This window comes from Cannabis sativa, chromosome 3 (genome assembly GCF_029168945.1).
Source record: "Cannabis sativa cultivar Pink pepper isolate KNU-18-1 chromosome 3, ASM2916894v1, whole genome shotgun sequence".
NCBI classification, from domain to species: Eukaryota; Viridiplantae; Streptophyta; class Magnoliopsida; order Rosales; family Cannabaceae; genus Cannabis; species Cannabis sativa.
Genome location: NC_083603.1, coordinates 44,659,330 through 44,687,113, shown reverse-complemented (window position 1 = coordinate 44,687,113; position 27,784 = coordinate 44,659,330). Strand labels below are relative to the sequence as shown.

At 35.2% G+C, this 27,784-nt stretch overlaps 5 protein-coding genes across 6 annotated transcripts; 2 read left to right on the top strand and 3 right to left on the bottom strand.

Moving 5' to 3' along the window:
• The first annotated feature begins 2,657 nt into the window (after positions 1–2,657).
• Positions 2,658–5,776, top strand: LOC115710264 (uncharacterized). The gene is made up of 10 exons (XM_030638623.2): positions 2,658–3,152; positions 3,584–3,609; positions 3,792–3,876; positions 3,990–4,199; positions 4,351–4,473; positions 4,547–4,604; positions 4,755–4,828; positions 4,910–4,998; positions 5,083–5,155; positions 5,484–5,776. The coding sequence occupies exons 1-9, from the start codon at positions 3,087–3,089 to the stop codon at positions 5,150–5,152; spliced, it is 801 nt and encodes a 266-aa protein (XP_030494483.1). The 5' UTR covers positions 2,658–3,086; the 3' UTR covers positions 5,153–5,155; positions 5,484–5,776.
• A 100-nt stretch (positions 5,777–5,876) lies between these two features.
• LOC115710263 (uncharacterized) lies at positions 5,877–8,031 on the bottom strand. The gene is made up of 2 exons (XM_030638622.2): positions 7,081–8,031; positions 5,877–7,000 (listed from the first exon to the last, which is right to left on the bottom strand). The coding sequence occupies exons 1-2, from the start codon at positions 7,875–7,877 to the stop codon at positions 6,367–6,369; spliced, it is 1,431 nt and encodes a 476-aa protein (XP_030494482.2). The 5' UTR covers positions 7,878–8,031; the 3' UTR covers positions 5,877–6,366.
• A 3,393-nt stretch (positions 8,032–11,424) lies between these two features.
• Positions 11,425–12,225, bottom strand: LOC115710395 (uncharacterized). The gene has a single exon (XM_030638761.2). The coding sequence runs from the start codon at positions 12,223–12,225 to the stop codon at positions 11,425–11,427; it is 801 nt and encodes a 266-aa protein (XP_030494621.2).
• A 672-nt stretch (positions 12,226–12,897) lies between these two features.
• On the bottom strand, positions 12,898–16,918 carry LOC115710248 (elongator complex protein 3). Its single transcript, XM_030638602.2, has 9 exons — positions 16,388–16,918; positions 15,439–15,508; positions 15,165–15,337; positions 14,812–14,986; positions 14,349–14,515; positions 13,904–14,123; positions 13,649–13,753; positions 13,276–13,428; positions 12,898–13,163 (listed from the first exon to the last, which is right to left on the bottom strand). The coding sequence occupies exons 1-9, from the start codon at positions 16,858–16,860 to the stop codon at positions 13,005–13,007; spliced, it is 1,695 nt and encodes a 564-aa protein (XP_030494462.1). The 5' UTR covers positions 16,861–16,918; the 3' UTR covers positions 12,898–13,004.
• Positions 16,919–21,744: 4,826 nt separating this feature from the next.
• Positions 21,745–27,600, top strand: LOC115710030 (uncharacterized). 2 transcript variants are annotated; one of them, XM_061111237.1, is made up of 13 exons: positions 21,745–22,218; positions 22,467–22,495; positions 22,605–22,707; positions 22,852–23,023; positions 23,622–23,807; positions 24,009–24,175; positions 24,388–24,664; positions 24,834–25,048; positions 25,246–25,344; positions 25,425–25,951; positions 26,209–26,978; positions 27,071–27,269; positions 27,356–27,600. In XM_061111237.1, exons 1-13 carry the CDS (start codon positions 22,044–22,046, stop codon positions 27,515–27,517), a joined length of 3,081 nt encoding a protein of 1,026 aa, XP_060967220.1. In that variant the 5' UTR covers positions 21,745–22,043; the 3' UTR covers positions 27,518–27,600. The 2 variants fall into 2 exon arrangements, with proteins under 2 accessions (XP_060967220.1, XP_030494194.2); XM_030638334.2 differs by lacking the exons at positions 21,745–22,218; positions 22,467–22,495; positions 22,605–22,707 and adding an exon at positions 23,180–23,255 and having other exon boundaries at positions 22,960–23,023.
• The last annotated feature ends 184 nt before the right edge of the window (positions 27,601–27,784 follow it).

Genomic DNA, 27,784 nt, shown 5'->3' with positions numbered 1-27,784 from the left:
TACGATCTAAAGTAAGGTAGTAAAATTTTAACTAAAATAAAATTTTGTAAAAGTCAAGTTGACTTACAGATTTATCAAATTTTGATTTTATTGATCAACTTACATGAAGATTTTTTTTTTTTCATTATTACAACAAATCTTACATAAACAAGGCATTGATATATTACAAAAGCAAAACTCAATTAGACCGTAGCAAGGCTTGGCTTTTTTAACTTCATCTCTTACCTTAACAATGTGTTTGAATGATTTTCTCATGTGTACTTATAAATACACATATAAATGGCAGAAAAAAAGACGATCAAAAACCCCAAATAGAAGGCAACCAAGAAAGACTTGGGAGATAGAGCAAGAAAAATCAAGACCAAAATGAGTTTTATATTACCACATGTTTTACAAGCCATATTAAGAAACACATTAAGCTTCGAAGAGATTAAGAAACACAAAGCTTCAAATGAAAGAATCAATTAAAACCACAAACACAAAGTATAATAATGCCACATAGAATATTTGATGTGAAATCTATCAAAGTAAGCTTTGTCTTATATATCCAAATTTTGGCTTGACTTTTGTTGATGGACATGGTTGCTTATGGCACGTTTAGTCACTTGGTCAAGAACATTTCTTTTTATGTCAAGTTGTGAAAATGTGAAGCATTATTAATTAACAATTGAGTCTACAAAATTAATTGTTGAGACAATTTGGACAAAGAAGTACTAGCTGCCATTCTCTAACTAATTAAAATAATCATATATTCATTCCCAACTTCCTTTCTTCTTTAACTTTCCATTGCCAATGGACTAATAATTTTTTATAATTAAAAAAAAAAAGAGAGAGAGAGAATATAGTACTTCATGTTTTATACACATTTATTACTCTGTATTTTATGCTCATTTGATACTTTGTATTTTAAAATTCGAACATATTTAAAGACATATTTGGCTAAGCTTCTACTTATGCTTATGCTTAGAGTTAGAAATATAAAATAAGTATAAGTTTTGACTTACTTTTATCGTTTTGATAACTGTTATATAAAGATTTTTTTTAATAAAAAGTATTCTTTAAAGTATTTGGGTTTCTTTCAAAATGACTTTTAAATTAAAAAACAACTTTTAATTTTTTATCCAAACGCTCGTAAAAGAATATTTTTAATTCTAAAAGTTAAAAAAGAGCTTAAAGAAGCTAAACCAAACATGACCTTAGTATTATGAACTCAAATTAGATCAATTGACCAAACTTATCTAAGTTGTATTTAATTAGATAATTAAATTTAATTTAAAACTTATATAACTGAAGACAATTTGATAAAAATTTATCTATCAAATGAGAATTTATAGTTTGAAAATGTCAAGAGTTAATTTTATACTTCATTTTGATGAAACTTATTTTCAATATGACTTTTTAATCTTTATTATAATATAATTATAGGTGATTATCATAAAGTGAACGAATGAAAACAAAAAATATCATATTAAAAGAATTTTGGCAGAATTCAAACATTTTAATATAATAATAAATATTTTATTTTACAAAATTTACAAAGTTACATTATAAATATTCATATAAAAATATTATCCATATTATTCTCGAGTATATTAAATAGAATGAAAGTGTTTGAAGGATTCTTAAATTCTCTATATTAGAAAATTCTAATGGTTTTCTCAAAAAATAAAAATAAAAATAAATTCTAATGATAAATATTTTATTTTACAAAACTTATAAGGGAAAATGACATAGGATGATAACCAAAACAATTATTCTTTTAGCTAAATTAGATTGTCGAGTTTTCAAAAGTTGTAAATTATTCTTTTAATAATAAATTAGTGAGTAAATACCATTTTGGATCCTGCCTTTTGCAAAAGTTATTAATTAGATTTTCTTTTTTGTTAAATGATAAAATGAACCTTGTATTTTCTAAAATGGTAAAAAGAAGATCCTGAATTTAATTTTTGATAACTTTTTTTTTTAATATGACACACTTGAAAACAATTCCTAACATGAACAGATATATAAAATGTAAATAGTTTTGTCATAATACTTTTAGATCGGATTATTATTATTTTATTTTGACAAATAATCAGTTCAGGGTCTTATTTGTATCATTTTGAAAATTACAGGGCCTATTTTGTCATTTAACAAAATAAATGGTCCAATCGATAACTTTTACAAAACACAAAATTTAAAGTGGTATTTACTTTAATTAAACATCAACTTTTAATTTCGTTATCCTTATCCATTTATTAATTAGATGTAGGAAATTCTAAATTAAACTAGTAATGATGAAATTCTAACGAAGACTTTTTTTTTGAGATAAAATCCTAACCAAGACTTAAAACAACACAATTAACAAAGAAAATTAATGGAGATAAATACAATAAACCAAAACAACACAAATAGTTTGAAATTAGACCAATCTAATCATGTTTTTACATTCATTGTTTGAAATTTTGAATAATTATCTTATCCTTTTATAAAATCAATCAATTTCAAAGTACAACAAAAACAAATTGATAACACTCAATTACAAGTGTCTCACTTTTTCTCACACTCTTTCAATTTAACTTGATACAAATCCATAAAAGACATAAAAAAACTTTACAGAATGATAGTTTAAGTTAGTTGGCTCGAGTTATTTAGTAACAGAAAACAAAGAAAAAATGTGGTTTTGAGTTTGGATAATGCAATAGTCATTTGAAGGTTTGCAAAAAAATGTCGTTTAATAGATCCTTTGTCGTTCATCATCAAAATACTCTCGTTTTTACATGATAATGTCGTTACTAATTATCCATTAAGATACTGTCGTTTTGTACATGATGTTGTCGTTTATTGAGTTTTCGCTGGTTTCGCCCAACACACACCATCCCCGTCTTCTCCTTCTCTCTCTGTCTCTGCAATTATGTGTTATGACAGAGATGTACAACTCTAACGAGGAATTGAAATCAAGCTATTCTTAATCAGTGCTACAAACTCTACTACTCCGAATAGAAACGGGGTTTTCTTGGCTTCCAAACACCTTGTAATAAACTTACACTAGCCCAAGTGAAACGGGATTCCCCTTCCAAAGCTTAAAGTTTGGACCTTTGACAGAAATGAAGAAAGCTAGAGCCGTTACTTCCATTGCGTTCTTGGTAATCCTTTTTCTCCAAGGAAAACAGGTACCCTTTTCCTCCTTACATATATAAATTTAGAGGTTTTCTTGAAAACAAAATTATGTGTACGAGGTAGCTTCAATTTTAAGAACTGGGTTTATGATTTTTGAGGTCAATTGTTTTATTTTTGTACTATATTCTACAAGGATGATATAGAAACTGGGTAACAAAGAACTTTGGTTATGTGCTTGATCAAGGAAGTAATTTTTTCTTTTTGGTGATTCCCCTGAAAAAATGAAGTGTTGTTTTGGGCAGTGGAGTTAATTGTTAAATGTTTGTATAGTTATTGTCAGTTCAGTAAAAGTGCCTGTGGATTTCTTTGTGGTTACTCAAATTCATAATTTGGTTACTTTGTTAGTATGATGCATTGGAGGACAGTGTATGATCTATTGATATGTTATGTTTTGATTACTAAGCTTTGTGTACTTTTCATCCAGGCCAAAGAAGGATCTGACGATTCAAGGTATAATTTTCTTCTTTAATAAAGTTTATTTCTTAGTAATGTGAGGTTTTGAGATAAATTTGGATGGTGTAAAGGTGCATTTGATTGTTTAGAGTGCTTGACTGTCTTTATGATTACTTATAACTGCTCTTATAGTTTGAAGTATAGGCTGCCTTATCTTTTTGTATTTTTTTTTATGTTAGAGCACTAATACATGGTAAGGAAGATGCTCTAGAAGTACATTGTTCTAGAGAAAGAAGTAGAGTAGCATGGAAAATCATTGAGGATGTAAGAACCAAATGCTGAGTATCATTACAGGTTTTCATCATGCAATAAACATAATTATCTATATTTGTATAAATTTGTGTTTTGAGTAACAGCTGTTGTTGTGTATCATCTAGTACTTGACACCATTTGTGGAACAAGCACACTATCAGATTCCAATTAAGTGTCGACTTCACCATGACAATGACATCTTTAGAGATCAGGAAGAGCACAAGGTTCATGTGGATACAAATGAATGGCAGTGTTCGTACTGTAAAAAAAGCTTCTATGCTGAAAAGTTTCTCGACCAGCATTTTGACAGCAGGCACTATGATCTTCTTAATGTTGTATGTAGAACAGATCATTTTTCTGTCTTGACTCTTCCATGGTAGCTAATTAGCTTGTTAACTAGGTGCACTATGCATTTTTTTTTAGAAAAAAGAAAAAAAATTGATAGAAAATTCCTATCATGATGCTGTTAACTTTTGTTGAACACAGAATGGCAGCAAGTGCTTAGCTGATTTATGTGGGGCACTACATTGTGACCATGTGACGAATACCAAGCTACGCAAAACCAAATGCAATCCTGCAGCAGTTGCAAGGAATCGCCATTACTGTGAGGTTTGCTTGCTATCCTTGTTGACTCTAACCACTTCGCCTTGCTTGTTTGAATCTAATGGTTTGAGTTGTACAGAGTCTCGCCGACAACTGTTTCCCCATTAACCAGGGACCCTCAGCAAGTCGCCTTCATGGTAATTTTCTACTTATAAAGAGAGATTTTGAAACAATGTCTTTGTGCTTATATACTGTCGTTTATTTTTTTTGTCGTAATAGTGCATGTTTGAGGAGCTATGAAGACCTTACTTTGTCCTACTTATATTGACGTTCTGATTTATCTTCAGAATTCTTTCTGCATCAATTTTGTGATGCTCACACTTGCTCTGGGAAATTGAAACCTTTCTCAAGGGGAGGCAAGGTAAGGTTTCAGTTTGCTACTTCTGTAAGATCCCCTCCTTGAACTATTATTTATGCTTCTCAGACTATATGCATGATGCAGAAAGAAACAAGTGTACTATACCTGGCTACTGCAATTCTGACTTTGATGTTGCTCCCGATTTTCTACGTGATTGTTTTTTTGCACCAAAGGTATTACTTCTCTACTTCTTAAAGAGATCTCATCAACACTACTAAAGTGAAACCTTTCAAATACTAATTTGTTGTGCTACACAGAGAGATGAGAATGAGGGGCCAGGTTCTTAAACGCATCTCACCAATTGGGCGAAAAGCCAAACCTTCGTAATTGGTACCATACTAGATTGTCTCTTGTGAATTTCATTTCATAGACTGTTAATGCCATTTTTTACATGCTTTGATTGTGTATACATTGAAAATGTTTTTCCTCTTTCTTCTCGGATTTAATCTAGTGTAATGCTACTAATCTATCAATGAATTTATTGGGGTTCCATGAGCTTGGTTACATCATTCATTTTTAAGAACATGACACTCAGTCTAGTATAATTTGTAACCATGTACTTACCAATTTATTATTAAAACTACTACAATCACATTGGCAATGATTGTGGTTGATGTCCTAGTTATTATTTTCTAACTTAGAGGGTTCTATTGTGAAGGTTATGCCCTTGAAGCCACACAATTTTCGCAGCCGATCAGTATACCGATCATACTATCAGAGTCCTTGAATGAAACCAACCTCAGCTACATCACCAGCTAAAAACTACAGGACTTACATATCTCACACTTTTACCTTAGTAAATGGTTCAGATTGATACTCTTTATGTAATGGGTTTGTTTTGTACATGTATAATAATATATGCTCAATTTAATTTTGTCATAAATCATATGATTCTGGTAAATGTACATTATGTATTTTGACACCAAAAGTACTTTAGCATCTTTATTCTTTCTTGTACAGGATTTCATAAATATTTAGATGAAAGGTCAATTTTGGCTTTTTTTATATATGATAAATGACCAGTTTTAAGTGGACTAAACAAAGTTGATAATTTGATAAACTGATGAACACAAATATAATAGTTTGATGAAGATGTTTATAAATCTACAAACTTGTTCATGTACTAATATATTACAATGTGTGTCAGCAAGTAATAATTAAAAAACAAAAAATTGCAATAACAGCTTTGTTCAAACTTCAAATGTCTAATCCTGTAACTGAAGATAAATTCATTTTCTTCACTCGTTAGGTTGAAACCTAAGTGATCTTCTTTAGTAAATTAGGCTTACCCTTTTTATGATTGGAACTGTTTATTAGTCTGTATGTGTTCCTTCTCATCATGCTTAGCTGTCTTAGTTTCTTTCCTTTGTTCCTTCAACACCACCAACTAACGTCAAAGAATGGGAACAAAGAATCAGGTTATCCTGAGTTAATGCCATGGAGAAGTTGGCATCAATGTGTCTTAATCACAAGGTCATACATGCATTTTCCTCTTTCTGAACTTCTTAATCAGGAGCTTGACGGTTTAGAAGGATCGGATACTATGGAGCTATGACTCCAAATGCATGGGATATTAATTCATTTGATAGAAGGAAACCATCTGGATCACTAAGCCGAATATAACCAAGCTCCTTTTGAATGTTCTCCTTATCCTCTTTAGGCAGTAAGGAGTTGAATTCTTCTGAAGATAAGGCTCTTCCTTTCACATCCAAGCCAACTACATGCCCACTTTCTATATAAGGTTTGTAAGTTTTACAAAGAGAAACAACGAGGGAGTCACCAAATGCTTCTCCGAAAGACTTCAAATCCAGGCCTTTGGCTGTCCTTAGAGAAAGCATAACAACATCCATAGCATTGTCCTTGAAATCGATTTGATTGTTTGTATGGCAATCTACCATCCCATTCTCAAAATTTTCCACAAATTCCTTGTACCCTTTCATGCTTTTTGGCCTAGAAAACCTCAGGCCTCCAACATAGCTAGCTGAACCAAGGCCAAAACCATAGAAAGGTATGTTCTTCCAATAAGTTACATTATGCTTGCACTCAAAGCCACTTTTGCTGTAACTACTAATCTCATAATGAGCATAGCCAGCATTAGAAAGCATTCTTGATGCCATTTTATAAAATTCAGCTGACTGTGAATCAGAAGGTAATGGGAACTCTCCTGGTTTATACCTGCAAATATCCAAAGTTCAGAACCAAATATGCATACAAAATGAAGCTATTCTAAAATCAATTTCCACTCTATTACTTACAGCAATCCAAATTTTGTGCCTTGCTCCACTTGCAAATCGTATACCGACACATGTGAGGGTTGAGCTTCAATGGCAAGCCTTAAACTTTCCTCCCACATTTCTGGAGTTTGGTGAGGAAGAGAAGAGATGAGATCCATACTCCAATTCTCAACCCCACAAGAGCCAACAATCTCAATAGCCTCATACACCTCCTTGAGACCATGAGCCCTCCCACAAGACTTCAATAACTCATCTTGAAACGCCTGAACTCCAAGTGAAACCCTGTTGATACCCAATTCCATGAGCTGCTTTAATTTCAAAGCATCAAAAGTCCCAGGGTCCATTTCCATAGACATCTCAACATCTGAACTCAACCCAAATTGCAATCTCAACGTCTCCAAAACCGACGAAACAAGCCTCGGCGGCACCAGAGAAGGAGTACCCCCTCCAAAAAACACCGTTTTTAGAGGTGGGTTGGTCTTGCTTTCTGCTTTTGTCGCCATAATCTCTCGACAGAGAAGATTTATATAGTTCACCATTCGAGGGTCGTCCTCGTCCTCGGTTTGGGTGGAACCAGAGCCAAGAGCGACGATGGGAAAGTCACAGTAATGGCAGCGTTTTCGACAGAAGGGAAGGTGAATGTAAGCAGAAGCAGGGGAGAGCTGGTGTTGTAGAAGGATAGGGTCCGTTGGGGCATTTTGTCGAACAGTTGAAGGGGTTTGTGAGAAAGAAGTAAGGATATGTTGAAAGGGCTGTTTTCTGGTTCTGACATTGGAGGGAAAGGCTGAGAAAAAAGGATTGAAGGTTGATTTGAGCATATTATTGGGTGATTATTAATAGATATTGAATGAGGAAGAGATTGAAGTGAGTGCAAGTTACATATATGTATGTTTCTGTGCTCTGTTTTTCTCTAATGTTTTCTCTCTTGAAAGAAAAAAATCAAAACTATTTTTTATATAAAGAATGAAAATTCTTTTTTTTTTTTTAAAAAAAAATATATATTTATATATACTATTTTGCTTTAAAAATAATAAATAATATCTATTGACATTTTTTTTTGCTAGCTTAATACCAAAATACACTTCCCTCAAAAAAAAAAAAAAAAAAAAAATACACTTCCCTACAAATAAAAATAGAACTATCTCAAATAGATTTTGATCAATTTTATTTTTTAGCAGTGAAATCGGTTTTCATCAAATTAAAATTTTATTGAGACTTTTTGTTTTTTTTTGAAAAAAAAAAAATTGACACCAATGTTTTTTTTTTTTTTTTTTGAATTTACACTACAATGTTTTTAATTTATAGGAGAATAACTTTCTTAGTCATGTATTATCAAAATTTCCACCATTAATCTTCATATATTGTAATTGTAGAAGTTTCTTTTTTTTTTTTTTTTTTTTTTGAATAAAAGTAAACTTTCATTAATCGGCAAAATCAACCAGTACAATATTACGCAATTCAGGACTTAACTGATAATTCTGAAAAGTATGACCTGGAGAAAAACAAGAGCTACGCGCCAAAAATAGACAGGCTTTGTTCACAGATCGTTCAACAAACTGAATAGCAACATGACTCAAAGAAGATAAAGCATTTTCTGCAATCATTAACCAATAAACCAAACTCAGACAGCATATGCAACTCACTCTGGATAGCCTGAACACAGACCAAACTATCAGTTTCCAGCAGAACATTTTGCCAATTATGTTGGTGGATCCAGCTTAAAGCTTCCTTGATCCCGATGATTTCTGCAATCTTTGGCCTAACAATTCCCCTCCTGCTAGTAGTGAAGGCCTCAAGAACTTGGCCAGCATGGTTACGGGCTAAGCAACACATCCCAAAATGGCTAACATCATTAAATAGAGCTCTGTCAACATTAACTTTGATCTGATCAGAAACTGGTGTAGTCCAATCCACACGCGAAGACAGCCCCACCGAACTATTAGACAACGAATTTGTCGTCCGTGATTGTGCAAAAAGAAATTGATTAAGGAGTGATCTTGCCGACAAAACAACTGATGGAGCAGTAGAAGATTTTTGTTGCCAAACAACCTCATTACGGGCCTTCCAGATACTCCATGCGACCATCGCCGCTTCCTCCAATGCTTGACGATTGATCCTTGCCGAAAGAGATTGAAACCAAGAGCCAAAACTATCAGCTGACCAACTAGAAATACTAACCAAAGATCTATTCCAACAAGCTCTAGCAAAAGAACAACTCACTAGAGCATGAAAAATAGATTCCTCAGCCTCATGACATACCGGACAAATGGGGCTAATAACCACATGACGCTTGAGAAGTTGCAAACAAGTTGGGAGGATACCCGAAGCTGCTCTCCAAATAAAGTAACTAACCTTTGGGGGAATCTTTAATTTCCACATTTTCCTCCAAAAACTAGTGTTGTCATCGTCCAACCAATCATATTTGAGATTTTCCAATAAACGATACACACTTTTTATGGTAAACAGGCCATTATTCTCAAATTTCTAAGACCAGCAATCTCTATGATAGTTTAAGTGTTGGAAGTTATTTTACCAGGATCTTAGATCTACTCACAAGTATGTTGTTTCTGAATTCTACACAGCCTTCCTCACTATGATTGAGGTATTACTTGATGTGTGTGGGCACTACTCTAGCACTTATACTTTTCGAAACAGTGAAGGAAGAGAGAGAGAGGGTGGCGGCTCAGAGAGAATTTTCTGAGAGAAAATTCTTTCAGAATAATGTTGTGAAAAGGTTGTACGATTGTGTTCAACTCTGAAGCCTTTGCCTTCTATTTATAGAAGACCACCCAGGGCTATGATTGACATTTGGAATTGAAAAAATCAAAGAGAAAAGGAAGCTAAGTGGCCGGCCTAGGCATTGTGGAAACAAGGCTTGCCACTTTTCTAACTTTCCTTTTCCTACACTGATAGTTTCCTGTTTAGTCAAAAACTGCCAATTCCTTTGTTCAACCACATAAATGTCAAATCTAATTATTTAATAATTAAAATTAATTATCAAATAATATATTATCATTTATTTTATTAATAATGAAACTAATTAAAGTTTCCTAATTAATAAATATGCCCTTCAAAATCTCTATTCTTGTTTTTGCCCTTAATAAGTGATAAATTCTCAAATAGACAAGTTTATCTTGAGAATTTTTAATTGATTAATTAAAATCAATTAAATGAGTCTTACAAGTAATATCATCTCAACTAGTGAGGGGACCATGGGTCTATATATCCGAGCTTCCAATGCTGCATCTAGAATTTACTACTTAAATTCACTAACTTATTAATTCTTCGTTGAATCCACACATAGAACTCAGAATTGCACTCTCAGTATATAGAATGCTCTATATGTTCCACCATATAGACACATTATTAGTTATCCATTGTTATAATCCTAATGTGATCAATGATCCTCCATATGGATGATTTACACTGTAAAGGGACTAAATTACCGTAACACCCTACAATGTATTTTATCCTTAAAACACTTAACCCTGTATAAATGATATTTCAACTAAGTGAAATGAGTACTCAATCATTTATCTCGTTTGGTTAAGCTCGAAGGAAATCACCCTTTGCTTACTATTCGCCAGATAGAAGCTATAGATTCCATATTTATGTTAGCGCTCCCACTCAATCGCACTACCGTGTTCCCAAAATGTATGTATTGCCCAGACTAAAGATTAGGCTTAACTAACAAATCAAAGAACACGAATAATACTCTTGAAATTAAGCCTAACCATATCAGGATTTCGATCATGTGATCTAGGATCAACTTATGATATTGAATTGAATAGATGTTTACGGTAAGTTTCAAAATCTAATTCAAAGTTCAATATCGGTCCATTCCAATGCATACTCCATGCATCCAACCTGAGCTTTACTTTAACCTATGTTCTGGAAAGAACATAATATTTCTCTAAATGTAAGTAAACTCTGTTGTAGATTATCATATCAGTAAAACCCAGTGTTCTGATAAATCTAGGAATACTTTATTCACATAGTCATGTTTATTTTCCACTGTGTTGACAACACAATAAACATGATCAAGTATGTGAAAAGGGGTTTGGATGAATTTATAAATCAAATAGACAAGCAATTGATTAAGTGAACCAAAACATACACAAGTGAATGAAAAATTACTTCTGTTACTTTATTGATATTGAATAATCTGGATTACATTGAAACAGAGTTTTATTTAGGGCATAAAACCCAACATTAAGCTCAGCTGTATAGATGTAATAAGAGCACTGTCATGGGCAGAGAACAAGTTATTGATGATTTCCATGTCCCACACCTTATCATCCAAACGAAAGAGGTTGTGAACTGTTTTGTCTTGTAAACCAGGATGGTCCGAATGCACATACGGATCTACAGGGCAAGGTAACCAAGGATCATGTAAAATTGAGATCGTAGAACCATCTCCCACCGTCCTTCGAGCACCCCCCGAACAATAGCATGCGCCTCATGCACACTCCGCCAAACAAAGCTGGGATTATTACCCAAACTAGCATCCAGAAATGTTTTATTTGGGTAGTAACGAGCCTTAAACACCTTTCCAATCAAAGAAGATTCATTTGTAAGGAGCTGCCACCCTTGCTTTCCCAGTAAAGATAAATTAAAATCATGAAGGCTTCTGAAGCCCAATCTACCTGCATGTTTGTGTCTACACATGCACCCCCAGCTCATCCAACTAATATTCCTTGTATTCGAATAGCCTGTTCTCCACCAGAATTTAGCCATAATACCTTCTAATTCCTTACTGGTTTCCACCGGAAGCAGAAAGACACTCATTGCATAGTTAGGAATAGCTTGTGCAACAGTTTTTAGTAAGACCTCCTTCCCTGCACGAGAGAGTAAGCGACCTTCCCACCCTTGAATACGCTTTTGTAATTTGTCCTTAAGAAAACCTAAAATGGTAGTTTTCTTTCGGCCCATGATATTTGGCAGACCGAGATAGGTGATGTTATCATCGGCTTCATAAATCCCTAACTGTCCACAGAGAAAATCTCTCACAGAAGCTTCAGTATTAGAACTGAAGAAAACAGATGATTTCTCAAAATTCACTCTTTGACCCGAAGCTTGCTCATAAAGATGTAGTAACTCCATAATAGAATCAGCTTCCCGAGTATTAGCTCTACAGAAGACATAACTATCATCAGCGAAGAGCATGTGATATACAATGTTTTAAGCATGTAGAGCAAAACATATTTGCAATGCAAAAATAGCGCCCTTAAGAATATTCTATTATTTATTCAATCAAATCATTATATTTACTTTTTTTAAAATTAAAAGTAAAAGTAAAATAATTAATAAATTTGATAAAAGTGTCATACAATTGTAAAACAATTTCATTCGGATAATCTATATTAAACTTACACACACAAAAAAAAAATCTATATGTTTATATAAAGGAAAGCACATTAGTGTGTAAGTGGCTCTCTATAATTTTTTATTTCTATTTTTCTAATTTTGTGAGAATTTAAGCATGATTAGTCATCAATCTTACTTTTGTTAATAATGCCACATCCCACATTGTTTATAAAGTAATATACACTATGAATAAATTATTTCTTTTATAATTTTTATTTTTCCCAAAATTTATATTTTTTTCCTTCTTGGATAATTAATTAAATTAATCTTATCTAATTAACTAGTTAATAAATAAAACACTTTAGTCTATCAGTAGACAATATTGCCAAACCACAATTGCAAATTCATTCTTGAACCAATGAACAAGTGTGGCTTTACATTGTTTTTTATTTTTATTTTTTTATCAAACTAAAAATCTATTATTGAACTAAATGGAAAAATGAAGAAAAAGAAATCATTTACACAGCCTAATGCACAAAGGTAATATATAAAAGATAAATATCCAAAGCCAAAAGATAACTTTCTTATAAGGTTACAGATTATAGATGAGGCAAAACTGTGTTCCACTTTAGCTTTTGTCATACTAAATGTTTCACCATGTATGGCCCTTCAAGCTCATAACCCAGTTTCCTATAGTAATGCCGTGTTCCTACACCAGAAATAACACCTATCTTCGTCGACCTATGCTCCCTGCGAGCAATCCGCTCGGCCTCCTCCATCAGAAGAGTACCATAACCCTGTGAACAAAAACAACAAAAGGATTAAGAACTTGTAATGATTAGGAACATTTACTTTAGCTTCTTTATTACTTTTGGTTGTTTTGTTTAGTAGAAGCATTAGTGTGTGTACCTGATGCTGCAGTTTGTCTGCATCCCTCCCATGAACCGGAACAGCAGTTCCATAAACATGGAGTTCCCGAACGATGGAACATTTCCCCATGAGTTCAGGACAAGTTGTGTTTCGTCCACATTTGCGTAGCCGCAGCAGGCCAACAAGAATATCCTATTGTCAACAAAGAAAAAAGAAAAAAGCATCTTAGATTTCAGCAGGTCCAAACTGTTTTGCTAGCAAACAGAAAACAACATGGATTCATCTCGAGCACCATTGACTGTTAAACAATTGGCTCAGTATCACCAGTAAATTGGTTAACGGCATAGGAAACCATTCAGTAGCCGGGGACAAAATATTTTCAGGAAGGTAGATGGGGAGAGATTCCAAATACCTGGCGTATGTCTTCATATGAGAGGAAGGTTTCCCACCCTTCATTTGCTGCATAATCTCGGCGTACTAGCTCAACTTGTTCAGGCTTAATTTTGTGGTGGATATCCTAAAACAATCAAACATATTAGCAAGTATTTTGGACTTTATTTACTTTTTCATTGTGTCACTTTCTTTTCCTTTTTCTCTTCCCTTTTCTGAGAAACAGAATTACCGAGTTTCTCACAATTACATAATAAGCACAGTAGTGCATACTTACTTGGATTCCAGCCTCTCTTGTTCGAACATCACGACATTTTAATCCCAAGTCCTCCATCCTAGCTAAAGCCAGCTCCCGAAGATTTCCTTTCTCAACCCCCGATGTAACTAGAGGCATGGGAATATCCCGCTGTACCCTGTAGACACGTGTCCAAGGAGGTACCAAGGCTAGAATCCTAGCTACAATGTCCACGAGTTGCTCTGGTGGATAGTTTCTATACCTGCAAATGGAAAAAAATATAAACATTTTTACTAAGATATTCAACATTGATCCTCATGTTAAGCCATTGTTAGTGTTTAACTGCGCCAAGGTTTGTTCCAAAGACAAGAGAAATCATACACTTTAAGCATCTGCAATCACTGAAAGTAAACCACACAAAGCAGGAAGAGAAAGGCTTTCTTCTTTGGGACAAATGAAAACATGAAAATAAATATTGAAATTATACCTGCCAGTTTTCCAGAGCTCATAAAGCCCAGTTCCACGGATCACAAGCGTAGGATAGATTTTAAGTCCATCAGCTCGAAATGATGGGCTCTCAAAAAACTCCCGGAAACTTTCCATGTCCCTCTCCACACCAACATTTGGAAGGTCAGGCATCATGTGTGCAACAACCTAAAGAATACACATTAGCATGAGAAATGAAAACAAGACACTTGAGAAGCATTTGTGTGCAGCAGATTCACATAACATTCATGATGAAACATGTACAATTAGTTGTCCTTGACACAAAAACATAAAAAACTTAAATCGAGATGATAAAAGGATATGTAACAAAAACAGAAAAAGCATAGCTTTTCTGGTAGAAAGACCACAAGTAGTTGAAATAGATTCATAATCAGCCATTAGAAATTATAATCACGTTTATCATGTAACTTGAACAAAGACATGTTAAGGGTAAAAAAACACACCTTGAAACCAGCATCCTTTGCCAAGCAGAAACAGTCGGCCACAGCAGCAACTGTATGACCTCTGTTTGTGTCACGAGCCACATCTTCATAAGTACTTTGTACTCCAATCTCCAGTCTTGTGCAACCATAGGTAAGCATTTGGCGCAGGTGAGGTCCAAGGCAATAATCTGGCCTCCTGATGATTTGGATCGAAGCAAGAAATAAGGAAAATTGTCAAATATCTAAAAACCAGAGCAAGAAGTATAGTTACTTTTAATCTTTATTTATTTGTTTTTAAGAAAGGGTTGGATACTTGAAATAAACAATTCAGATATCGGGACTTCATATCTATATACATAAAATTTAGAACTCACGTTTCGATTGTCATGCCAATGCATTTAGTAGCACCATGCTCTGAGTAAGCCACGGCCTCTTCTACATTCGCAGAGGTGTGTCCCGACAAAGCATCGTGAAGATTCCTTATGAAATAATCACGGTAATCTGCTGGCAGTGACATAAACGTACCACCCATCAAAATGAACTCAACCTGAAATCATATGGTCATGCTAGTAAGCAGGTGACAATTTGCTTCAACATCCATAAGCATAAAATAGTTGTTCAAGTATTTTAAATGCAAACAAACCAGACCTTATCTACACTGTGACCCAAACGCTTCAACTGATCTATCCTGCTTCTAGCCTGGACATACGGGTTGTATCTAAAACCAGATATAAGAGCGCAGGTGAACAATTATTAACAGAAAATATATCAAACATTATACTGCAAAGAAGAAAAAAGTAATACTGCATGTCAGATAATCACAATGACTAATGACATTTCACAATACCAAAAATCAAAATTAAAATTCAGTAAGCAAATAAGTAAGAAAAGTAATAATAAAAGAACAACAACAACCTTAAGGCATTATTTTGAAATGAATATAAGAAGGGAGAAGGAAAGGGGAGTCAGAAGATTGGTGAATAAATTTTGGAGAGCAAGATTGTTTGTGAAGAGGCATTTTTATAGGGAACATCCTAGACGATGATGTTCAAATAATCAGTTTCAGCCAAATCTAGATCCCACATTCCATCATTCCTCTAGTACTACCAAATAGTTAATCCAAAGAAGACTGCTTTCCTTCCTCTACCATTTCCTTTAAATTCTTTCCTACATTCCTACAAAACATAGCATTAATTTCCCATCTAAGATTTACGTCAGGTCACATGTTCATGAAACTGAACCACACAAACAAACAATTACCAGTCTCCAATATTAGGTTATTTAGCCAAATTTAGACACCTTACTATATCATTGCTTAGTACCAATTACAAAGAAGACTGTTATCCTTTCTCTACCCTTACGTTTGAATTCTTTCCCGCCTTCCTAGAAAAAACATAGCATTAAGTTCCCCATCTAAGATCTCTGTTAAGTCACTTGTTCATGAAACTAAGCCACACTAACCCAAACAAACACTTACCATGATGAGTTCATTTACAATCCAACAATTATGCTCGACTAAGATAATTAAACTAATGATAACAAAACCGAGACATATGTATAAAGAATAGTAAGAACTAATAAAAAATTGAAACCCTACCTTGCTCTAATGGCGCGCATACTAGTTGGCTCGTAGCCAGTATAAGACTGAGTGCTGTACTCGAAGTCAGAGTCAGGTCCACCAGGGCAGTACACGCAAATATTACCAGTAGTGGCGATGTGAGGGCACCGGTGAGGCTTAGACATCACGGCCACGACGGCGATGCCGGAGGCGGTTCGAACCGGCTTGGCCCTGAGCTTGGGGAGCAACGACTCGCGCTCCGAATCAGGAAGTGCCGCAATCATCTCCACGAGCTTGGGCGCACGCGCCAGACCGTACTTGCGGCAAGCGGCTGACTTGAGTGCGTTGAGGTCGACATTTTCGCCTTTGTGAGAGAGGTCGACCATGGAGCTTACGATCTCAGCTATGGCTCTGACTCGAGCCTCTTCTTCGGATAGTCCATGGGCTTCGAACCCGCCTCGCCCCGGCCGGGGTTGCTTCTTGTTTGGATCAGCCACCATCGCAGTCGCCATGGAAGAGAGTTTGAGTAAAGAGAAAAAACGAACAAAGGAACACTGAAGAGAAGTGAATGGAGGCCCAGAGAGGTTTATAAGTGTTTTTACGCTGACGCACAAAACGGCGTAGTTTTGAGGGTAGAAGAGTTATTATTACTCTAGTGGTCCCTGACTTTGAAGAAAATATCGCTTTGATCCCAACAATTTTATATTTTTTTCGGTTTAGCCATTTTTTTTTTGAAACAAAGATTGCAACTTTCATTAAAGCTAATCAGCTAACAAAATAGCTTCCAAACCAGAAGGGACAGACCCCCTACTGGAAATACGATCAGGACATGAACCAGAAGAACGAGCTAACCAGTTAGCCGCTTGGTTTCCAGATCGTTTAACAAACTGAACTGAAATATGAAAATTAGAAAAGGACCGTATAAGATTAATACAATCCGAAATAATAAGACCAAGAGGAGAAAGAATGTGGTTCTTGCTATTGATAGCATTAACCAACACAAGACAATCCGACTCCAAAATCACCGCTGTAGGACAAAAGTCCTCAACAGTCCTGCCTTCTCCCCAACATGATTTAACCCAACTCAAAGCCTCCTTCATGGACAACGCCTCAGCAACAATAGGGTGAATTTCACCTCAGAGTTTGACAGCAGCAGCAGCAAAGCACAACCCAGCATGGTCTCTAGCAATCCATCACAACCCATGTCTCCTTTCTCCAGAAAAAAGAGTAGCATCACAATTAACCTTCAACTCTCCCAAAGACGGTTTAATACAGTGCTCAACACCAGCACGAGGCTGACCAGAAGAAAATGAAACTCCTCCATTGTTATTTTGAGCAAATTTCCAAAGTTCAAGGTACGTAATTGCAGATGAAACAACTCTTTCCACAGAAGTAGCCTTATCATTCCAAAGTAAATCATTGCGACCCCCAAACACTCCAAAGAATCATTGCCAGCTTCTCAATATTCTCAGTCAAATGAGTGTTACAGAAATCCTCAAACCAGCCACCAAAATCCTCATCCCCATTATGAAAAAGCAGACCTAAATCTCGCTCCAAACAAGCTTTGGTAAAAGAACAACCAACCATAATATGAAAAGTGGTTTCGGGTTCAAAATTACACAAAGAACAAATACTGTAAACATGAACCCGCTTAGTTTGAAGAGAGACTAGAGTCGGAAGACAATTGGTAACAGCCCTCCAAAGCAAATTCTTAACTTTAGGAGGAAGTTTCAAGTACCAAAACTTTCTCCAAAAGCCAGAATTATCATGCATATTCCATCTTCCATTATGACTTATGCATTATGTATTATTGTGTCCCTCAATATATTAAAATAGTCTCTAACTATTCACAATGTTGAAAAGTTGTCAGTTTGCCAAGTTTTATGACATGTGACAAATGAAATAATGACATGGTTGTTTAGGCGACCACCCATCGCTCAAGCCCCAATTTAAAAAAAAAAATTATAACAAAATTTTTTAATGGGTAGAAAAACTCAAGAAGCACAATTATACATAGGTCACACTTTATAGGGCAAAAATCATAAAATCTTTTAATTTTAGTTTTAAAATTTATTTTTCTCCCGTGAGTAGGGGCTTCAATGTAATTTTTCAAGTACACTTTCTTTTTGTTTTCAAAATAAATAGATATTTTTTCCTTCTAATTTCTTTATAGATTTTTGCATGTTGAAATTTTTTTGCAGTAAAAATTACTGCATAATTATCAAAATTATTACAAATATTCTATTTAATTATATTTTATTTTTCAAAACAATTTTCTTATGTGGCTTTGAGGTACAGGTAGTACAAATGTCTATTTAACAATTTTATTCTATTGGAAATTTAATTTATTAAATTAAATATATTATTGTTAACGATAAAAACTCGTCAACGAAATTATTAACCAAAAATTTTGAATTACTTGTTAAGTACAAAGATTAAGTATGGGCTAATATAGGTGCAATAATTAGGGGTGTACGTCAGTCAGTTTGGTCGGGTTATAATATATTTATTGATCGACCTACACGTACATGTACTGTGAGCTCTCGCTATTCTGCTCCGATGGTAGAATTTTCGTAGTGCAAGCTTAGACAGTTTCTATTGGATTTCTTCTAGCGGTTGATGCTAAAGTGGTAGGGACCGGAGCGTTGGTGACCAAGTTTCTTTTGCGGTCATTGGGAAGGCGGGAATACACTTATACCAAAAATTGGATGTTTTGATTTAGAAAAACGTAGCTGAATTTTGTCTCTTCCTACAGACAATGCCAAACTATTAATAGTGGAAACTCGTCAACGAAGTTAAGGACAAAAAATCTCAAGTTATTCGTTAAGTAGGGAGATTAAGTATGAGTTAATATAGGTGCAATAATAGTAACATAAATTTGGTTAAAGAATAAATCTTAAGTAAGAAGAAGATCTTGTATTTGAATCATAACTATTTTTCTTACAAGGTTTCAAGCCCTTCCTTTTTTGTTGAGATGGAAGGGTATTTATAAGGGACTCTCATGGCTCTTGATTACAATTTTGATTCCTTAAGTGGTCTCCTATAGGGACCAGACAAGAGACAAGGTAGTGGGGGGCAAGTAGTGGTGATCGAGTGTCAAGTCATACTGCCACACGAGATCATGCTCCCACTACTTCGTACCTTATGTACGTCCATTACTTTGCCTCAAATGTTGTAGGTTTTATGGCTGAGCTCACCGATCCATCCGTCCGTCCTTGCTTAAGCGTGCCTCCCATTTTCCTTGTAGTTTTTTTTACTAAGTTTGACCCAAGACTTTGTTAAAACCTTAAGTTGTTGGAAGAATTATCATTTGTTGAGACTGTTTTATGGTAAGAAACGATGTGTTAGCGAGAATCTCATTTTGTTTGGATCGAAGAGAGGTGGCAAAAGTGGACTCTAACAAGACTCTTGTCTCGCTAAGTTAGAATGGTGTGACACAAAACTAACGAGGTTCCCCTTGTTCTATTTGAGCGCTGGTGTGACACAAGGCCGCTATGTCTCTAGCAAAGTGACACATGCATGGAAAACGAGGCTCCTCGCCTCTTGTGGCCTTCTAGCCCCTAACAGTGCAGGTCGCAACCGCGAGACTCTACCCCACACCTCTTCCTTTCCTTTCTTCCTTATCTTTGGTTATGTCCTCCATATTTTCACTTCACAAATCTTTCGGGGTCAACAATTACTATTATTTTTTTTCGCCTCAACTCTTAAATTAGACGTAATTAATATCACATTAGGATAATTAGGATTTTTGCCCCTGAACTTTGACATGTACCAAATCATGTCCCCTGAACTATTGAAAATGTTGAATTTAAGGACTTTTGTCAAATTTCATTCAATTTTACTATTTCAAAGATTGTTTATGTATTAAATCATGCTCCAAAACTTTGATATCTACCAAATCATACCCTTCGAACTTTGACATGTACTTGTTAGGTTATAATTAACCTATATTTTGGATCTTTAAAGTTAGCATTATCTCGTCTATTGGTGTCTTTTGGAGCAGTTTTACGCTTGATTTTCATTATTTCAGGTTCCCGGGGTGTTAAAGTTCGAATTCAGTCAAATGGCGAAAAACTGGGATAAACTTGGAAAAATTGGAAAATTCGGTTCCAGAAGTGTCAGTAGTCGCGACCTCCAGAGAGCCAGGTCGCGACCCTTTTTCCTGGTCGCGACCCTAGTCGCGACTTCGTGAGTTTGGCAGAAACTCGGTTTTTCGAGTTTTGCCTGTAGTCGCGACCAGCTTAAATGCTAGTCGCGACTATGTACGGAAATCGCAGATTTGACCTAATTTTGATTTTTCACTCAATTGGAGGCTCACCACTCATCCCTATATAAGGAATACGACATTGAAGGTCAGATCTAAGCAAAAACAGACCTAATAGTGGAGGCAAAGTGGAGAGGAAGCTATCTTGAAGACCCGGAGCGATACCACCTTCTAGTTTCTTTCTTTTACCCTTTTTATTCATCTTTATGCTTGTTTTTATTTCTGAATTAATCATGGATGTTTTTAGAGTTATTATGAACTAAATTTCCCAATAAGGGAGGATGATGATTGTTGTTTAAGTTTATGCCTAGTTAATAAATAATTGCCATTCCTTCATCTTATGTGTGAATACTATCTCTATTTGTGTTTAATTTCATGTGCAAGCTTGATCACCTTTTACATGCTCTATGATCCTAATTCGAAATCTGAAAAGTGAGAATTAGGAATGCTAAAATTTGGATAGTCTAGGTTTTGATGTAAAACGAAAGTATTTACATAGCCTAGTGACTAATAGATTATTGCTTAATGCTGATTTTGTGTTGATCTAATTAAGAAGTTAATTAGAGAACATATTATTTAGAACCTAAAAGATCTGAAAAGAGTTAGGTTAATTTATAATCTGTCTTTCACATTGAGATAAGGATAGCATTTAGGTATTGACATAGGTAGCTTATCAACAGGATTCACCTCCCTAATCTCTCATCTTGATTAATCTTCGTTTATTTTCTCTTTAATTTCTGAGTTATTTACTTTTAAATTGCAACTTATTATTTTACCAAATAGAATCATAAGTATAGTTTAGTAGTACTTAATCCAATTCCCTGTGGTTCGACCTCACTTGCGTGAGATACTACTTGATACGTACACTTGCGTAATAAACAGAAAATTCGTAACAGTACTAAATTATGCCCTTTGAACTTCTATCTATGTTAGACTTTTTTACTAAAATTGGAAAAAATAAATCCTTAAATCCAACAATCACAATAGTTTAGGGAGCATTTTTAACGACCTTAAAAGTTTAGGGGGCATGATTTGGTATATGTCAAAATTAAAAGGACAAAAATCCTAATTAGCCTATCACATTAATGCTATATCATCAACAACAACAACAACAATGAAATTTTGCAACAACATAAAAAGTTAAGTTCATATAATTGGCAAACAAATCCTACTTATTCATTCCTTCACAAAAAAAAAAAATCGTATTTATTCTATTTTGATTTCAATTTCTTATTGCTGAATTTTATTCTACTTTCAATTGCTTCACTCTTTTCGCTGTGATTGTTGTTCATTTTCTTCTCTCTCTCTGGGTAAGTCGAAGTCTCTCTTTCTCAGAGTTCATTGCTCAACTCAAGCTATTCTTCTTTTTCTCTCTCTGTCTCCGAAGTGAAGGCTACAGTAACGGAAGAACGAACTGCGAAGGCAAAGGTGATGGAAATGGAGGATAAGGGAACAAGGAGAGAGAAGGTCGTACAAGCTCAAGTCCTTCACAAGGTTGGAGAAGTAATCTCCGCTATTAATGACGCCAAGCATGTCGACCAACTCATTTGCTCTCTTCACTCCTTCGCCATCCTTCTATTTCCTCTCGATTCTTCGCTTCTCTCAGGTAAACTTCACTCGACTTATTCATTTTCTGAAATTTATGTACGGTGAATTTGGTTACTTAGAATCGATAGGAAAGAGAATAAATTTTAATCTTTGACATTGCTGTGTTCAATTGATTACACCGTTGCAGACGAAATCAGTTTCTTTTTTTTTTTTCATAAAAAAATATAAGATTAGAGATATGATTTTGGATCCTTTTCTGTTAAAACTTCGGTGGAAACAATTAACACATGAGTTTTTGAGCTGCAGGTAGTATTGATGAGCGGTATCGAGACAAGGTGAGCTTTCATGGTTACAATAGACCTTCAGAGCCCCCAGGCCCTTTTATTTTTTATTTGTTTTTAACTGAAGTTTGCTTTTGTGTTTTTTTGTTTGTAATTATTTCAGATTCTTAGTGCCAAAGTTCCTTCAGTAGATGAGAGAAGTGAGTGGTGGCAGGTGTTCTACCGAGGAAACGCATTTCCAACCTTAGCTCGAGTTCTGTTACGGGGTACATTTACTTAGTTTCTGTTCTTACTCCATTTTGTTATAAGCATCATGTTCGAGAAAGTGAAGTACGCAAGTTTGTGTTTTCATCTTTGTTGTCCATAGATGTATCCTTTAATTTTCATGTACATTGCTATTTTGGTTGCAGATGTTACTTCCAATTGGCTAGCTTGTTTCCCGATTTCAGCACGTAAGCATGTCTATGATGCATTTTTTGCTAATGGACTTATGACTGAGGTTGTTCAAGCCTTGGTCCCTTGCTTACAGCCGATCGGAACTGATGGACTTGATGTTCAAGCTGTCCGCTCAAATACTGAAAGGTAGATGTTGACAAGCTCGTAACTTTTAGCTTTAAAGTTTTGTTTCAACATTGTATTTGTTTGCTTGGTCCATGTTGCGCATGAGACTAGCTCTCTAATGCATTTTTATCATTACAATTTAAAAATATACCTGAGTAGGAGTATTGATCATTGTAGGTGACCCTTTGTTTCATGTCCATCAGTCAACACATGGGTTACAAAATGAAGAACAATCATGATTTTGTGTTAAATTGTAAGTTTAGATGCCATTTTCCTCAAGTTGATTTGCTAGTAGAATTTTCCAACGTCAGAGTTCACTAAGTTCAGTTTTTATTAATCTGTAGGTTTGTACAGACATGTTTTCCCCATTTTTCATCAATGTGCAACAGTTATGCTATAGAATTACTAAAATTAAATGTAACATAGTTTTAATCTGGGTAACAGAAAAAAAATTCTGAATCCTACGAGTTCTATTGTATCTCTATCTGTGTTTTCAAGATATTGTATTTGAACGTCACCATTTTTTTATGGATTAGAAACAAGACTTTCATTAATGATAAAATAAAAGTTCATAAGTAATCAATTCTGAGTCTTTTGCTTTCCTTTTCAAACTCCACAGATTACTCATTCTTTGCTTGCTCGAAAATAATGGAGTGGTTCAGATGGCTAAGGAATTTGGCGCTGCTTACCAAACTGAGGATTCTTTTAATGAACATTCCAAGGCACATGTATCAATGGTGGCACAAATTGTTTCGTCTTTACCAGACAAAGCACAAATGGGAGCTGCTGTTTCACTCTCATCTCAGTATCCTTTGCCCAATCTTGTTTGGTTAATGTTATGTTCAAGCTGCGTGCTTTGACAAGTTTACGAGGATCACTAACATTAAAAAGTATTCAAAATGGCTGGGTATCAGAAGTTGAGATGGAGTTAGCTATATGATATATTAATTGCTTGCATTTTTGGAGCTCCACATTAGTTAAGTGTTTATCCTTTACAGAACTATAGTATGTTCTTCAAACAGATTACCATTCAGCTTCTTTATCTGGCAGAAGAAAGAAATTCAAATTTAGTAGACGGAGGAGCCGTTTTCAATGGAAGTGGCATGGATGGTTATGGTACCTTTACATTTGTTGGTGAAACATTTTCCCGCATTTGTCGCCGTGGATCTATAGGTGTGTCAAACTGAAAGCTTTAGCCGTATGAGAATAAATGGATTCTTTATTTATCTTCATTTTTGTCTTTTTTGCAAAATTTACACTTCTATTATATGTTTCTCAAGATATCTCCATCCGAAAGCTTAGGTGCTCCTTTTTCCTTGTATAGTAGCATTGTCATTTAATACTGTGGAGAGTACAAACTGAATGTTTGAAAATCTTTTTAACAGATGTTCTTGTAAGTGAAGTTGTCCCAAGGGTTCTAAGGCATGTTCAAAGTCTATTGTCATTAAATGATGGTTCACTCGTTGCGGATGTTATTGAATCAAACCGTGCTTCTCAGTTTTGGTTGAATATGATGTTATCAGTCAAAGATTCATATGCTGTGGAAAGAATGTCGGAGCAGCTTTTACGTGAGATTGCAAAGAAACGGGTGAGTGATGTTGAAGCTTATTGGATTCTGTGGATTTTGTTTCATCGAAGTTTTTCACATCAGGTTTCATTCAGGTCAGTGGATGCATTTCCTTTGTTTCCCTCTCTTTCCAAGCAAGTGAGGAATTGCATAGTTATTTTAGTATTTTGAAATTAATTTTATACAGTGCCAGTGCCACAGACAACTTACAAGTAAGGCAGTTGTTTTTTGCTAGCCAATCTTTAATTTTTTCTTTCTTCTTAGGTCCATGCTCGTTGACAAATTTTTACTCTGGAAAGTATTTCCTATTAGTTGCCTTCGTTGGATCCTTCATTTCGCTCTTCTTGAACACCCACCTGATGTAAAACCGATTTCTGAAAGCCACAACAACCAGAAATTCTTAGAGGCACTGCATAGTTTAGCATCAGTGTGGTCCAAGAAGGAGTTTGTGCAATCGGCTACAACAGAGCAACAGATTTGTATCCTTTTTATTGCTGTCTTATTGAATTGTCTATAACAAATAAACAAGTTATTGGAGCTTCAACCTTAGGGAGAATCTTTTTAATTTTTTTATAATAAGATCAACTTCTTTGGCTCTTCTGCTTAATTTGAAAAGAACTTGCATTGCTTCTCTGTGTCGTTTGCAGTTCTGTTACCCCTTAATGTTATAATTTAGATGTATCTGCAGCTGTTGGCCTTTCCTTGGAAAATATTTCTAGGGAGCAACTAGATGAGATTAAGGATGTGATGCCTTCAATTCTTCAAGGAGTGAGCTGTAATTTTTCACTCTTTTATTTCTGTGCCATTCTTGTGTGACTGGTTGACTACTCTTACATCTTTTTTTCTTGCTGGCAGGTAGGCTGGAGAGTCCAAACCATTTGGTGCGGAGAATGGCTAGCAGTGTTGCTTTAGCGTTCTCTAAAGTTATTGATCCAGAAAATCCTTTATATCTAGATGATAGCTGCATAGGAGAAAGCATTGACTGGGAGTTTGGATTAGTCGATTCTGAGAAAGAATGTTTAACAAACAATAAGTGTATAGAAAAGGGTGTCAATGTTAAATCATGTATTTCTTCAGTGGAGGAAAATGATGTAAACCACACAGCTGATAAAAATATACTGCAAAATGTAAAGACTAAAACTAAGGAAGTATCGGAGTATAAGTTGGTTGACCCGGATGAGATTATTGATCCAGCTACTCTTAATTGTGATTCTGGCTCTGACAAAGATGATGATGATAATGAGAGTGAGATTTCTGATACCTCAAGTGACTCATCTTTACAACCGTATGACTTGGTGGATGATGATACAGATTTGAAAAAGAACTTTACACAGTTGGTCGATGTGGTTGGAGCACTACGTAAATCTGATGATGCTGATGGAGTAAGTCATCCAACTCTTTTGTCAATTTTATCTTTTTAGTGACCATTTGAGCCTTTTAATCAGTCATTCATTAAAGAGATCCGCCTGTTGATGCCAATTCTGAGATTTCTTTTGACAAAACTGGGTTATACCGTTCTACCTATAATTTAATAACGATATTTTTAGTTAAAACTTTAATTATTTGTTAGTCGTATGAGACATGTCAAGACTATTTTCTTCTAAATGGTTCCTATAAATTATGTATATATCTTTCACAGGTGGAGAAGGCTCTTGATGTTGCTGAAAAACTTGTACGAGCATCACCTGATGAACTCAAGCATGTAGCAAGTGATCTTGTCAGAACTCTTGTACAGGTTCGTTGCTCTGACTTGGCTGTAGAAGGTGAGGAGGAAACGGCTGAAAACAAGAGGCAAAGAGCACTTGTTGCTTTGGTTGTTATGTGTCCATTGGAGTCTCTTGACACTTTACACAAACTTCTGTATTCTCCCAATGTTGATTTTAGTCAAAGAATAATGATACTCGATGTAATGACCAACGCTGCTCTGGAGCTGTCTCATACAAAAACTACAAAACCCAAACATCAGACGAGACCCCTTATCTCAACCATATCAGAGAACCAGGCATGGTTTTTGCCTAGTGACATAGGACCACCAGGAGCAGGCACCTGGAAGGAGATTTCAGAAACAGGAACTTTACTTAACTGGGAAAATCGTTACGAGAGAGAACTTCCCCCAAAGCCCGGTCAGATAAGAAAAGGGAAGACACGCAGATGGAGCTTGGGATCGTCAAACATACAAGACAACCAATCAGAATGGTCCCATAACAAGTTTCCTATGTATGCAGCAGCATTTATGCTTCCTGCCATGCAAGGCTTTGACAAGAAAAGGCACGGTGTAGACTTGCTTAACAGAGATTTCATCGTCCTAGGGAAACTCATCTACATGCTCGGTGTTTGTATGAAATGTGCCGCCATGCATCCAGAAGCATCTGCATTGGCTTCCCCTCTTCTAGATATGCTACAATCCAGGTAATTAGCCTAAAGTAAGCACTTAAAACAATCTTTGTTTTTCCACTATGCAATTTGTCACAAAATAACTTGATGCTTGTTCACTCTCCCAGGGGAATTTGCCATCACAAGGAGGCGTACGTGAGGAAGGCTGCTCTTTTTGCAGCTTCTTGCGTACTGTCATCACTTCATCCGTCCTACATTGCTTCTTCTTTGACTGAAGGAAGTCTTGAAATTTCCAAAGGGCTTGATTGGGTTCGCACATGGGCCCTTCACGTGGCCGAATCAGATACAGATAGAGAATGCTATATGGTATGCCATTATATCTCCTTTGATCCCTCATAATCTTAAGTACTTATATCTTCACCTTCATGATCACATGTATCTTTTGTTATCAGATGGCTATGACATGTCTCCAACTCCATGCTGAGATGGCTCTCCAAGCTTCACGGGCAATGGAGTCTATTGAAAGTACATCCAAAGTGGAAAATATTGGTCTTCTCTCCAGTTTGTCTAAGGACACTATAAAAATCCCTTACTCCAGTGTAAAATTTCATTAATTTTTTTTTATCTAATACTTGAAATCAAAATTACTAATCTCTTTTGTATAGTTAAAAATACGTGTTAACTTTCTTTTGAACAATACCCAAGTGTTATATAAACTTTTATGTGGTTTTCTAAAAAATGAAAAAACAGAGGAGAACATGGCCCACAGTAGAGTCTATAATGCAACTAAAACTTAATTATAAGACTCATCATAACACATTGTTTAGGAAGATCAAATTGCATTTCGTTTTATTTGTTATTTTATGTTTGTTATATGTGCT

Excerpts from the sequence above, each read along its gene's own strand:
- LOC115710263 (XM_030638622.2), bottom strand. The coding sequence starts at position 7,877 with ATGCTCAAATCAACCTTCAATCCTTTTTTCTCAGCCTTTCCCTCCAAT. Across the intron at positions 7,001-7,080 it reads GGCACAAAATTTGGATTGCT|GTATAAACCAGGAGAGTTCC; the intron begins GTAAGTAATAGA and ends GGATATTTGCAG.
- LOC115710395 (XM_030638761.2), bottom strand. The coding sequence starts at position 12,225 with ATGCTCTTCGCTGATGATAGTTATGTCTTCTGTAGAGCTAATACTCGG.
- LOC115710030 (XM_061111237.1), top strand. The coding sequence starts at position 22,044 with ATGGAAATGGAGGATAAGGGAACAAGGAGAGAGAAGGTCGTACAAGCT. Across the intron at positions 25,049-25,245 it reads TACAACAGAGCAACAGATTT|ATGTATCTGCAGCTGTTGGC; the intron begins GTATCCTTTTTA and ends GTTATAATTTAG. Across the intron at positions 25,952-26,208 it reads AATCTGATGATGCTGATGGA|GTGGAGAAGGCTCTTGATGT; the intron begins GTAAGTCATCCA and ends TATCTTTCACAG.
- LOC115710264 (XM_030638623.2), top strand. The coding sequence starts at position 3,087 with ATGAAGAAAGCTAGAGCCGTTACTTCCATTGCGTTCTTGGTAATCCTT. Across the intron at positions 4,605-4,754 it reads CTCAGCAAGTCGCCTTCATG|AATTCTTTCTGCATCAATTT; the intron begins GTAATTTTCTAC and ends ATTTATCTTCAG. Across the intron at positions 4,829-4,909 it reads CTTTCTCAAGGGGAGGCAAG|AAAGAAACAAGTGTACTATA; the intron begins GTAAGGTTTCAG and ends TGCATGATGCAG.
- LOC115710248 (XM_030638602.2), bottom strand. The coding sequence starts at position 16,860 with ATGGCGACTGCGATGGTGGCTGATCCAAACAAGAAGCAACCCCGGCCG. Across the intron at positions 14,987-15,164 it reads ATTGGCATGACAATCGAAAC|GAGGCCAGATTATTGCCTTG; the intron begins GTGAGTTCTAAA and ends CCAAATCATCAG. Across the intron at positions 13,164-13,275 it reads CAGACAAACTGCAGCATCAG|GGTTATGGTACTCTTCTGAT; the intron begins GTACACACACTA and ends TTTTGTTCACAG.